Source organism: Sturnira hondurensis, unplaced genomic scaffold (genome assembly GCF_014824575.4).
Source record: "Sturnira hondurensis isolate 20B ecotype Veracruz unplaced genomic scaffold, ASM1482457v3 Scaffold0004136, whole genome shotgun sequence".
Classification (NCBI taxonomy): Eukaryota; Metazoa; Chordata; class Mammalia; order Chiroptera; family Phyllostomidae; genus Sturnira; species Sturnira hondurensis.
Genome location: NW_028076767.1, coordinates 51,968,499 through 51,982,948, shown reverse-complemented (window position 1 = coordinate 51,982,948; position 14,450 = coordinate 51,968,499). Strand labels below are relative to the sequence as shown.

At 38.9% G+C, this 14,450-nt stretch overlaps 1 protein-coding gene across 1 annotated transcript in view; it reads right to left on the bottom strand.

Moving 5' to 3' along the window:
- The window catches only part of DPP4 (dipeptidyl peptidase 4), an 83,893-nt gene that overhangs the window by 44,406 nt on the left and 25,037 nt on the right, over positions 1–14,450 (bottom strand). The window contains exons 5-8 of the mRNA XM_037044583.1: positions 13,686–13,766; positions 7,294–7,346; positions 7,108–7,180; positions 6,186–6,303 (exon numbers count right to left, since the gene is read on the bottom strand). Coding sequence (XP_036900478.1) covers positions 6,186–6,303; positions 7,108–7,180; positions 7,294–7,346; positions 13,686–13,766 — 325 coding nt within the window. The remainder of the gene's footprint in view (positions 1–6,185; positions 6,304–7,107; positions 7,181–7,293; positions 7,347–13,685; positions 13,767–14,450) is intronic.

Sequence of the window (14,450 nt, the reverse complement as noted above, 5' to 3'; positions counted from 1 at the left end):
ATAAAAATCAGGAGGGATAGCTTTGCTGCAAAGGTGCCTCTTGAAGATTGAGGGCTCCCAGCCCCACACCAGGCCACCCAGCCCAGGGTCCCAGTGCCACGAAGAGAATTTCCCATAACTTTTGGCTGTAAAAATCAACAGGGATTGTGGCTTAGTGAAACGAAGAGATTCTGGAGTCTCAGGCAGTTTTTCTTAAAGGGCCCACACATGGACTTACTGGGACTCATTCCCTCTGAGCTCCAACACTGGGGTAGCAGCTTGAAAGGTGCCAGGTTGGAACTCAATATATGGGGAGGAACTGAATCGTCTGACACCAGGATGAGAGCTAAGCAGGTAGCTTTTTCCCAGACAGAAGTGCTAGCAGAGGCCATTGCTCCTTTTCTTAGACCTCCCTCAACAGAGCTAGTAGACGGGCACCATATCTCAATCTCCATAACCTGGTTAATACTGTTCACCCAACCTTGTGATTTTCTGAGACACTGCCCACCCAAATTATAGACCCACTCAAGCAGTTTCCATTGGCTTTTCCATACAAATGGCCTGTCTTGCTCATTCTTCAGAGTTTCCTAAAATCTCTCAAATAAGCAGATCTGATCTTGGCATGCCCTGTACCTCTTGTTAAGTGGCCACAGGCCTGGCACTACTAGAACAGTCAGACTTAGTTTGCAGTTTGGCCTCTCCTGGACACCTCCAAGCCCTGCACAAGTAGCAGGATTCTGTGAATCACTTTCTAGTTCATGCTGGGTAGCCCCAGGCAGAATACAGGTGGAGGCTGACCTTGGCCTGTACCTCTGAGGAGGTCTGAGAGCCAGACCACCAGGTAGACAACTTCAGACCACATCCAGGCACCACCCAACCACCTTCACAAGTCATACGCTCAAGGGGCAGACTCAGTGGGCACTGGAGCCCTGCAGAAGTAAGTCCTGCTCCTTTGGGTAGGCCCTGGCACAGCTGATCCTCCACAGTCTTTATAGCCAATCAGCCAAGGAATAAATCCCTCCCATTGACATACCAACAACAATCAAGTCTCTACTACAACAGGTACACAGCCCACATAGGGCACGTGGAGTGCCTAGCTTGCATGATCAGGGAGGCTGTGCCACTGGATCCTACAAAACACCTATTAGATAAGGTCAATTTACAAAGCCTGGGAGACATAGCAGCTCTACTTCATACATAGAAACAAACACAAAGATGTTCCCAAAATGAGGAGACAAAGAAACATGTCCCAAATGAACAAACAGAACAAAACCCAAGAAGAAGAACTAAATAAAATGAAGATAAGAAATGTATTAGATGCAGATTTAAAAAAAAACAGTTCTAAGGATGCTCAGTGAACTTAGGGAAGAGTAGATGAACTTAGAACTTCAGCAAAGAAATAGGAAACATAAACAAAGCTAGAAAACATTTTAAAAGTCAGAAATGAAGAATACATTAACTGAAATGAAGAAGAATACATTACAGAGAATCAACAGTGGAGTAGATAAAGCAGAGGATCAAATCAGAGATTTGGAACATAAGGAAAGAGAAAACACCCAGTTGGCACAGCAAAAAGAAAAAAAGAATCCTCCCAAATGAAGATAGTATAAGGAGGCTCTGGGATAAACCCAAGTCTATTAATATTTGCATGATAGGGTTGTCAGGAGAGAGCAAGAAATTGAAAACCTATGTGAAAAAATAATGACAGTAAATTTCCCTAACCTCAGTGAAGGAAATAGACTTACAAGTCCAGGAAGCACAAATAGCCCCAAACAAGATGAACCCAAAGAGGCCCACTGCAAAACACATCATGATTAAAGTGCCTAAGGTTTAAGACAAGAGAGAAGCTTAAAAGCAGCAAGAGAAAAGCAGTAAGTTACCTACAAGTGAGCTCTTATTACACTCTCAGCTGATTTCTCAACACAACATTTGCAAGCCAGAAGGGATTGGCAGGAAATATTAAAAGTGGTGAAAAGCAATGACCTATAGTCAAGGCTACTTTACCCAACAAAGTCATTATTTAGAATTGAAGGACAACAAACAACGAGTGATGGTGAAGAGATAGCAAAAAAGGAACCCTCATGCACTGTAGGTGGGAACACAGATTGGTTCAGCCACTTTGAAAGAAAGTATGGAGTTTCCGCAAAAAAAATAAAAAATGGAACTGCCTTATGACCCTGCACTTCCACTCCTGGGAATTTCTAAAGAAACACAAAACATTGACTTGAAAGAATAAATGCACCCCTATGTTTGCTGCAGTGTTATTTATGATAGCAAAGATTTGGAAGCAGCTCAAGTGCCCATCAGTAGATGAGTGAATAAAAAAAGCTGTGGTACATTTACACAATGGAATATTACTCAGCTGTAAATAAGGAAATCTTACCTTTTTGTGACAGCATAGATGGACCTGGAGATATGCTAAGTGAAATAAGCCAATCAGAGAAAGACAAATACCATGTGATTTCACTTATATGTGGAATTGAATGAATGAAATAAATTAACAAAGAAAATAGAAACAGATTTATAGATACAGGGGACAGAATGTCAGCTGTCAGAAAGGAAGGAGGTTGTAGAGCTGGGTGAAAAAGGTGAAAGGATTAAGCAAAGGAAAAAACCTCATAGACACAGACAACAATATGGTGATTATTAGAGGAAAAGGGAGGTGGCGGTAGGTAGAAGAGGGTAAAGGTGGGATAAGTGGTGATGAGACGAGTTTTGACTTTGGGTGGTGAACACACAGGACAATATACAGGTGATATATTATGGAATTGTACACCTGAAACCTAGCTAAAAAAAAAAAGAATTACTCTAGAAAGTCTCTGGGGAAAAAATTATAAGAGCTATAAAGAGCTTCCCAGACAAGAAAATGCTTAAGGAGTTCATCACCACCAAACTGGTATTATATGAAATATTAAAGGGTATTCTTTAGGAAGAATAAGAAAAAAATCAAAAACAATAAAATGGCAATAAATACATACCTATCAAAAATTTAAAAAAACAAACAAGCAGAACAGAAANTACAGGTGATATATTATGGAATTGTACACCTGAAACCTAGCTAAAAAAAAGAATTACTCTAGAAAGTCTCTGGGGAAAAAATTATAAGAGCTATAAAGAGCTTCCAGACAAGAAAATGCTTAAGGAGTTCATCACCACCAAACTGGTATTATATGAAATATTAAAGGGTATTCTTTAGGAAGAATAAGAAAAAAATCAAAAACAATAAAATGGCAATAAATACATACCTATCAAAAATTTAAAAAAACAAACAAGCAGAACAGAAACAGAATCATAGATATAGAGAACAGTTTGATGTTGCCAGATGGGAGAGGAGTTGGGGGATGGCTGAAAAAGGTGAAGGGTTAAAATGGATTAAGTACAAATTGGTAGTTGCAGAATATCCGTGTGGATGTAAAGTATAGCATAGGGAATATAGTCAATAATATTGCAGTAACTATGTATAGCATCAGGTGGGTGTCAGATTTATAGAGATGATCACTTAGTAAGTTATATAATGTGTAATCACTTGGTTGTACACCTGAAACTAACATAATATTGTATGTCAACTATAATTGAAAAATATAAATTTATTTTAACTAAAAAAACACTACTTCTGGTCAAACTAACAGTCCTGAGAATGAAGAGACCATGGGTAGGGAGAGCAGAAAACAAAGCAAAGCAAAGATTTCCAACCCTTCTTGATAGCAAGCTGAATACAGGAGTCTGTAGCAACCCCCCTCCTTGTAGTCTGAATGATCCTGTGATCCCTCTCATCCCACCACCTTGACGTTCCTTATGACCTTAGACTTTGTGTCCTCCACCAAATAGGACACTTCACTTGCTTCCTGACAATTGTTTGTTGGCATCTCTGTCTCCCTCTCCGGTCTGAATGCCCTGCTGCCCTAGAGCAGCAGTTGAGTAGCATTTGCCCTTGTGTGCCTAACACTTGGCACAGCACCTCACAGGTGCTTGGCATTCAATCTGAATTGCATTGATTTACCCACACCCCCAATGTCAACACTGCTACTTCAGAAGGGTGAAGAGTGTTCCAGCTTCCAAAATCATTTCCTTCTCCATCCCTTCTCATAGTTGTTCTCACCAAAATTCTTGTTTTCAGCTCTGAGTTAGGCTAATTACATTCATATTCAAGAGTGAATATCATATAATTAGCTTTATACCAAAACACCAAATATTATCATTTAAAAATACATATTAACTAAAAGTAATCCATTAGGATATCATGAAATAAGACAAAGTGGAAACAAAGACACAAAAAGAGAAAGCTATCTGGGGACATTGTGTGAGGTGGAGGGCACAAGTTCCAGGGTAGAGGCCCCTCTGGGAATGTCCATGGTGTGGCCCATGCACCTCTCTGAACCTCACAGCTTTATTTGTTCTGTTAGTTATGAGGCTACAGACTCGCAAAATATATTCTCTTTTGATTCCAACAACTCGTCATGGCTTCAGTGGGTAGGGTGGATCTGATACATGGAGAAACAGGTATGTTCTTTTCTAAGTATGGATCATTTGTACATTTATAAAAGCAACTGTAGAAATTTTCCTATAGGGATCAAAGTCCCATTTTTACAGACAGGCCTACACTGGAATGTGAAGTCATTCATCATTCCTCTGATTGTGAACAGCTTAATCATGAACAGGCAAAATGAGATCCCTCCAACTACTATCTACCTTAGAGAAGACTCCAGTGTGAGGGGGTCCTTACCTTACACCTAGCTGTTCCTGAGAAACAGTCAGGTCACAACTTTGGGAAGAGGCCCTACCCTATTCACTTTGGGGATCCTGGAAACTGTGCTGTGATGTCTGTCATGTGTTGAAAATGGTTTTCAATTTTTAAGTGACTAGTTTCAGTAAATTTCATTGTAAGTTTTAATCACACACTTATTTCTGAGCCATGAGAAATTATTGGTCTTTTAAAGTAATTAAAAAAAAATAATGTTACTCATTTAATTAAACTCGACTTAAACTGGGAGCCAACCAAAATTAGGTTATGAACAAAAACAATTTTTTAACTATGAAGAAGAAATAATAGGATGAAATAAGGAGTCATCTTTAATAAGCATGAAAAAACTTTGTGAATGGTTTGAAACAGTCTCAAAATGCCTTTTACCTGGGCAACTATAGACATGAAAAATATTTTTCTAATATTTTCTAAGTCTCGGCAGTGTTTTTTTTAAGATTTTATTTATTTACTTTTTAGAGAGGGGAAGGGAGGGAGAAACAGAGGGAGAGAAACACCAATGTGTGTTTGCCTCTCGTGCACCCCTTACTGGGGACCTGGCCTGCAACACAGGCATGTGCCCTGAGTACGAATTGAACCTGTGACCTTCACAGGCCAGCACTCAATCCACTGAGCCATACCAGTAAGGGCTGAAGTGTTTTTATATTTTTGAAAATTCTTTATCCTAAAAGAAAAAAAATTATTCTTTAAAAAATTATTTTGGCCTTGGCTGGTGTAGCTCAGTGGATTGAGCGCCGGCCTGCTAACTAAGGGATTGCGGTTCAATTCCCAGTCAGGTCACATGCCTGGGTTGCAGGCCAGTTCCCAGCAGGGGACACACAAGAGGCAACCATACATTGATATTTCTCTCCCTCTGTCCTTCCCTTCCCCTCTAAAGATAAACGAATAAAATCTTTAAAAAAATCATTTTAGTGCTGTATTTTGATCTACTTTTTCTTAAGCCTTTCTAATTATTTTTCTTCCTTAAAATCAGAAAATCATAATTTGTCCAAATTCAAATGAACACAGATCTTCTATAAAACAGGTGTTTTCTTCCCCTCTACTTCGAAACTTCCAAACAGTATTTTGTCATCTTTAGGAATGTTGTGGGAGTACTTAGCTTTCTTTAGTAACTTCTGGGGTAGGTGGGCCTGGATAAACATCTGACGTTAATCTGCAGGCTTTTATGCCCCAGAAAAGCAGGAAAGCTGCCTACAGAGAAAGGCCCTTTGTAGCAGCAGACTGAAGACAATAGGGACATTGGGACACAATGAGGAGAGAAGCAGCACTAGCTCCTGCTAAGAAATTCTTCCTGTTCCACACCTGGTGTTGTACGGGCTAAAGACAATTTGATGACATTTAAAAAATGCAAGAGGGTCCTTGAACTTCTCACTTTTTAAAGAAATGTTTGACTGTTTTTAAAAACTTACAAATATTCTGATTTAAAAAAATGCTTTAAAGTCTCTACCTTCATAAACCCAGTCAGCCATTCCATTACTTATATCTTCTTTCCCAGTCCATGTGATCCTGTGACTTGATGCATTTGGTTCATTTTTAATATAAATATCATTGTTCCAAACATATGCCTAGGAAGATCGAAAATAATGTTGAAATGTAATAATAGGATATCATATATTTTATCCTGAAGTTCAAGAAAACATTTACCAACTCTTTTATCCTAAAGCAATATTTGTGTGATAGCGTAATGATTACCTTAGGTTATTCAATTTGAGCAAAATGAAAAGTCATTTATTTCCTCCCCCTGATATTCTTAAATCAGTATACAAACTACAACCTCAATTAATCCTAAAAAAAAGAAGAGACTCACAAGCACCACTCTTTGGATGCTAAAGCACGTGAGAACACCCGGAAAGCTGACGGATTCCATAGAACAGTGTGTACTATGCATTGCTCCTTGGGGGAGGCAACCAAGGGAGTGCAGCTGTGTGCTTGGAGGGAGAAGTTCAACTACAGATAAACATTCTGACTTCCTCCTTAGAGTCTTTTGGACTTTGCCATTCTCTTAGCTATAAATCATGAAGATATATCTACAGTGGCACAGAGAGGGTCACAGAACTATCAGAAAGCAGGTATTATTAAAAAACCCACAAACTACAACAATAGCAAAAAACCCTAAGAACAAAAGAAATTAGAATTTAAGAGCTTAATGAACATTTTCCCAAGAAATAGATAATTCCCTAATGGCAGTTCAGAGACACTCAGGAATTGTATTTACCATGTTAGACTAGTAAAATATTATTTTAGGCAATAACACTATATTTGATAGTGACGTTTTGGCTTCCTAAGTATCTGCTCTGTATCAGAATTAGCAGCTTCTGCATGTAAGAGATTTGAGCCATTATTTTTGACAATAAAAGAAACTCACTAACCAATTTATGACCCTCTGGTGACCATGTGATCAACTGTGTGTCATTTGGAATCTTTCCTTCTGTAATCAGCTGCCTGGAAAGAAGATAAAAGGAAACAACTACCAGGTGAATAAATCACAGTGTGTTTTTTTGTTTTTAAATTTTACACTAGAAAAGTGTGATATATTTTATGGGGAAGTGACCCACCTTTTATTTAAGTCATAAATGTCATATGAAGCTGTGAAGGAATGCCTCCATTTCTATAAAAGAAAACAGACATTTCAGACACCTGTGACTAATGAGAGTTCTACCACTTGCTTAAAGGAGCTCAAGATGATAGACAAAGTAAAATAACATTTACAATTCTCAAATTTTGTCTTTTCTTATATATTCCCTATCTAGAGCTTTATCATTTTAGAATTTCAAAAAAGCCTTACGGACTATCTACTAGAAACTCCTCTGGACTTCATCTATAACCTAACTTTGACAACACCTCTGCTAAGAAGGCTTCCCAGCACCATAGTGGGCGAATGTGCCACTTCCCCTGCAGACGGTATTCCTAGCACTAACCGCATTATGTTAAGTTCACCTGTCTAAGAAGAATGCACATAATCACTTTTCAACTACCTTACTAGCAAAATATTTGAAAGACCTGTAATTGTATTGCTGGTGATGTTGTGGAGAAATGTTTGCTTTTCTGTATTGGTCATGAAAATATAAAATAGTATCGATATTTTGAAAACCAACTGGCTATATCACAATTTAAATATCTATACCATCAATATTTTAAACAAGAGTCTCAAGAAGCTCAAAAAGGAAAGGCAAACCAAATCCAAAGTATTCAAAAGAAAAAATAATAAAGGTAAAAGTGGTAATCAAATAGAAAAAACACAGTAGAGATAATTCAACGAGGCCAAAAATTTGCTCTTTAGAAGACTAAAAAAATTGTAAACATAGTGTGAGAAAAACAAGATGTGAATGACTAATACCAGAAATAAAAATGATACACCACAACAGACTATAGACATTAAAAGTTAATAAGACCCTATTACAAACATTTTTTTAAAGATTTTATTTCTTTATCTTTAGAGGGGAAGGGAAGGAGAGAGGGAGAGAAACATCAATGTATGGTTGCCTTTTGTGGGTCCCCTGCTGGGAGTTGGCCTGCAGGGAACTGGCCTGCAACCCAGGCATGTGCCCTGACTGGGAATCGAACCGGCGATCCTCTGAGTCGCAGGCCCGCGCTCAATCCACTGAGCTACACCAGCCAGGGCCAAACATTTTTTTTTACTGATAAATTTTAAACAAAAGAAAAAGGGAGAATTCCTTGAAAAACAAGTTTAAAAAAGAGACCAGAAAAAAAATCTGAAGCAAATAAAAGACAAATGATAAAAATATATAGGACTACAGATTTGTATTTATAAAAAATTATTTATATGTGAATGCAAAGGTAAATTAAGTGAAATTATTTATCTGTATGCCTGTCTCCCCTACCATACTCTTAGAACACAGGTGGCAAACACAAGGCCCACGGGTTGAATCCGGCCCTCCACCTTGTTTTAGCCTGCCCGGCACCTCGTTTCTACCTGGTGGCAGCACTGAGTTCTCGCTTAACTGTTAGGGAATAATTACATTTATACAGTCCTAAAATTCTATCTGGCCCTTTGAAGGCAATTGTGAGGCTGATGTGGCCCCCAGTAAAAATGAGTTTGACACTCTCGTCCTAGAGGAGAGAAATTGTGTCTTATTTACCTTTAAATACCTAGAACTTGGTCACTTGGTCTAGTGAAAGGAAGAAACTATTTAAGTTTCTATTTTAAGTTCCTCATATTTTAAGTTCCTCATATTTAAGGAAGAAACTCAGTTAAAATAACAGTTAGATTTTACCTATAAGGATGAAATAGATGAAATAAGGTAACCCAAGGACTCACTGCAAAGCAACAGGGGTGAGACACAAGCCAGGGTTCTCAACCTTGAGTAATATTTTCCTCTTATCATTTCCTCNCATTAAAAGTTTATAAGACCCTATTACAAACATTTTTTTAAAGATTTTATTTATTTATCTTTAGAGGGGAAGGGAAGGAGAGAGGGAGAGAAACATCAATGTATGGTTGCCTTTTGTGGGTCCCCTGCTGGGAGTTGGCCTGCAGGGAACTGGCCTGCAACCCAGGCATGTGCCCTGACTGAGAATCGAACCGGCGATCCTCTGAGTCGCAGGCCCGCGCTCAATCCACTGAGCTACACCAGCCAAGGCCAAACATTTTTTTTTACTGATAAATTTTAAACAAAAGAAAAAGGGAGAATTCCTTGAAAAACAAGTTTAAAAAAGAGACCAGAAAAAAAAATCTGAAGCAAATAAAAGATAAATGATAAAAATATATAAAACTACAGATTTGTATTTATAAAAAATTATTTATATGTGAATGCAAAGGTAAATTAAGTGAAATTATTTATCTGTATGCCTGTCTCCCCTACCATACTCCTAGAACACAGGTGGCAAACACAAGGCCCACGGGTTGAATCCGGCCCTCCACCTTGTTTTAGCCTGCCCGGCACCTTGTTTCTACCTGGTGGCAGCACTGAGTTCTCGCTTAACTGTTAGGGAATAATTACATTTATACAGTCCTAAAATTCTATCTGGCCCTTTGAAGGCAATTGTGAGGCTGATGTGGCCCCCAGTAAAAATGAGTTTGACACTCTCGTCCTAGAGGAGAGAAATTGTGTCTTATTTACCTTTAAATACCTAGAACTTGGTCACTTGGTCTAGTGAAAGGAAGAAACTATTTAAGTTTCTATTTTAAGTTCCTCATATTTTAAGTTCCTCATATTTAAGGAAGAAACTCAGTTAAAATAACAGTTAGATTTTACCTATAAGGATGAAATAGATGAAATAAGGTAACCCAAGGACTCACTGCAAAGCAACAGGGGTGAGACACAAGCCAGGGTTCTCAACCTTGAGTAATATTTTCCTCTTATCATTTCCTCCAACATTTTGTGTCAACAAATATTCATTAAGTCCTTACTCTTTGCAAGTTCTACATTTCTTTTTGAATCCTAGATTATTATGACACACCCTATGCTCGTTTCTGGGAAATGAGGGAGTATGATACCTGCCGAAGCCAAAAAGGTGTGGTACAAGCTAACAACACTGAGATATTCAAGAAGGTTTGAGATCATTTTGGGATAAGATCCATCTCAGCATTTGAAAAGAAATCCAGCATGTTTGGAATGTTCACTTCATCTTTTGAAACAGATTCGTCAATCTATTTAGGATATAAACATTGGCAAGTATCCTCCGTGAGGCATTATTAGCTAAGACAGGCTCCTTCTCCTTGAGGAGCTCTAGTTGAATTGGGGGAAATGGACCAGTAAATACAAGAAAAGAATCCTAAGAGATACAATGGGGGTGGGTGGGGTGAAGCAGGAATCATAAGTTAGGTACTGGGGAGGGAAAAGCTCTATGGAAAAGGTGATTCTTGGACTGTTTCAGAGGCAGAGAGGACTTCCACACAGCAAAGAGGTAAACAAGGCATGGTGGCCCAGAAACGCTGAGGCATAAAGATAGGAGGCATCATGTTCAAGAGCACAGCTTTGGAGTCTTGTAACCTGGATTCGAGTCTTGGTGTAGACTGAATGTTTCTGCCTCCCTTCCCTAAATCACATGCTGAAATCCTAACCCCCAGTGTAATGATACTTGGAAGTGGGGCCTTTGGGAGGTGACTAGGTCATGGTGGAGCCCTCAGGAATGGGACTAATTCCCTTAAAAAAGAGAGTCCAGAAAGATTCTTTGCCCCTTCTGCCATGTGAGGACACAGAGAGAAGATGGCCAACTACGATCCAGAAACAGGACCTCACCGGACACTAAATCTGCTGGCACCTTGATTTTGGACTTCTCAGCCTCCAGACTGTGGGAAATAAATATCTGTGGTTAAGACACTCAGTGCGGTACTCTGCTACGGTAGCCCAAATGGACTAAGAGAAGTCTCCAAGGTGTAACAGCAGAAAAGTTTCTTTCTAAGCTTCAATTTTCTCTGTAGGAAAATGTCAAAACAGCAACAAAAATCTCAGGTTCATGAGAACATATATGAAGGGCTTAGCAGAGCTCCTGGATTGTCAACACGTGGTAGACCATGTTACTCTTTTCATCTCTAGAGCATCAGCCAATGAGGGAAGATGCCAGGGGAATATCTGTACCACGCTGTGTGGTACTTATTTATTAATGTATTCACTCATTTTTGTAGCCACTTAGAAGTAAACATTACTTTTTAAAAGTAACTTAGAAGTCATAGTTCATCTTTCTAGAAGCACTAACTCAGCCATCGGGAAGCTATGCAAAGAAAAGGAAGAAAAGGAAACTGCATAGCAGACCTCCAGGAAATGGAATAAAATTAGACTTCTTTTTGTTGTTCTTGTTCTGGATAGGTTTCTTGAGCACTGATTAGTCAACCAATTTATTTTGAGCAGAAGATTCCATTGGATACTCTGAGAAGCAAAATAGAAGGCACAGTTCTCTACTTTCAGTAATCTTATAATTTAGTGCTTTGCAATAAATTTATGAAGAGAGCATGGAAATGAAGTGACAGTGTGTACTGTTAGATAAAATAACCCAGGCAAGCTGGGACCTGAATTACTGTAAAGGAAGAGCCAGATGAGGATTGGGAGGAGAGGGTTCCAGAAGAAAGCAGTGGCAAATACTTTGGCCCTTAAAAAGAAATGAAAGAGGTGTTTGATTAAAATACAAAGTTGTGTATTTAAAGGTTCTTAACTTTGGATCATTGGCTCACCTGGGAACCCTTAAATTTACCCATGCCGGGGCCACCAATGGCTATACTGGCTTAATTGATGTCGGGTAGGCTGCATGCATCTGTACTTTTAAAAACCTCCCCAGGTCGTTCTAAGGAACACACAGGGGTGAGAAGCACTGGCCAGCCATGGTGAATGCAGAGAGAGTGGCTCAGGGGGGCAGAATGGGGTCCGCTCACCCAGGCTTCTGAGGATGCTGTGTTAGAGTTTGGGGTTTATTCTGAGGGTGAATTGAAGCCAATGACCATGAGGGCTTAAGCACAGGCATAGCATAATCTAATTTAGGCATAATCTAATTTATCTCTTTGGATACTACCTGGAAAGCGTGGATGGCAGGAGGAAGGGACAGAGTGAAAAGAGCAAAAGCAGTTACGTACACATGTAAACTCCAGCACCACAACGAACACAAATTACCGATGATCGTTGTCCGACTAAGGCCCATCAGGGAAATACATCCATTACTGTGCATCAGATGGCACTTGTTGAACTTGGCTAGATAGTAAATTGAGCTGGCATTTACTACTCCGCTTTTATCTTAATGTCACAGTCTTTATATGTTAGCCTTTAACATGGATACCTGTTATTCAGTGGCTCTCAACCCTGGTTGCCAATTAGAATAATCTGCTATTTGAAAAAATAATAGTGATGCTGGTTTCACTTTAGAGACTTCAGGATTGGACTTGGACACTGAAAATTTTTTCAAACTCAAGTAATTTTAAGCCATAGACAGCAGCAAGAACCACTGAATTAAACAAGTAATAATCCATTAAATGGGAACAGATGTGTTAAACTTGGCATAGTCCTCTGATTTGCTCATAGTTGATAAATTTAGCAGAGCGCAGTCATCTAGTCTTCACGTCCAGGACATGGAGCCCAGCACAGTGAATCCAGGGTAAATATTATGATTGGGAGTGTCCGTCCCAAAGTGGGAAATGAAATATGGGATAGTTTGCTTGGCCTGCATACAGCAGCGGTGGTGTGTGAGATAAGGTATTTATACTAGTATTTATCATTTATTCTAGGAAAAAGCAAAGGTGGGGACCCCTAGCTTTGTATATTCTTTTCAATGCAGGGTATCTACAGGTTTTTAATTTTTCTTTCATGTCTCAAAACTTCCTATACTCAAACACTGTTGCCAAATCCATGAATATCTAAAAAGGCGCAGTTAAGGTTACTGGTGATTTGCAGATGCCCTAAACCTGAAGAGGGTGTGTGATTAAATGTAACCTTTCCTGAATGAGAATTTGATGTTGGGCTGGGTGAGTGGAGGAAGCCAAGTGTTCTTGCAGGGCTGAGGCTCCCCCTTTAGAGCGGTTGGTACGTGGTGGGATGCGAAGGCTGGGAAGTGGGCTGTGTGAGTCACGCTACAGGGTCTCTTCTGGAGGATGAGAAGTTTAATTCTTTTTAAAGCAAATACGTATTGAGAGTTTTACTACATGCAAAATTGAGACAAAGAAAATAAGGGGTTATATTACTGGATGTACAAGTCAAACATGTATATTTACTTTTAAATTATAAATTCTATTTTATTATGTTTTAGTGTCTACATTATAATATTACTTACACTTTATAGTATTTGAAAACACCCAAATAAATTTCTTTTAAAACATTTGTTGGACTTATCTTTGATGAATGAGAATGCTGAATCAATGAGTTTTTAGTGGCTGTTATATTATGAATATAATATTAAATATTCAATCTTAAATATCTTAATTATCCATAGCCTTCAAATCAGTTATAAAATCATACATCCACAGGATTCTTTAAATGTCACAATAAGAAAATGTTTCCTTTACCTTCACATAGTTGTATTCTAAGAGAACAAAATTTCCATCAGGAGATACTGAATAATCATTTATAGAGTGTTCAAATTTGTCCTGTCAATCAAGTAGGAAAAAAAACAATTAATTCCATATAACTGTCATTATTGAGCACTTACTATATAGAGTGTATGCTTCTATACATGTGGCTTGTGCTTTGGGAGCTCACCACGTAGGAGAGATGGTACATTCCCCCCCACAGATGACCATGATGTAAGGTGGATGGTGATTGGGGTTAGAGAAACTGGGACAGAAGTATTAATTTTAACCAGGGAAAGACAGTCATGAGGGAGGAGATTAGAAGCAGAGAACTTTCTCAGTAGAGGGAAAAGCATGAGCAAAAAGGGCATGCATATTGAGAGACTGTCTAAAGGCTAGATGTAACCTGAATACAGTATAGGGTATATCAAAGTATAAACTGAGAAGACATACAATTAGAAAAATAGCTGGGGCCTAAATATAAGCAGCAGAACGATGACTGTCTTGGCATATAGGTGTGATAGAGTCTTATCTGCTTTTTCAAAGGTGCTCTGGGGGCACAGTGACTGGGATGGGATGAGAGGAGTTGTATCAGCCCTGACGTGGGCAATGCAGTGGTCTGTTCTGTAGTTGGGAGGTAGTTACACAGATTAGAATACTCACTCTGACAAGATGAAAGGAGCCCTTGAACCAGGACTCGAGGGTGGAAATGGAAATCTGAGAGACACTTGAAATTGCAGAGGATTTGTTGAGTAGCTAAAT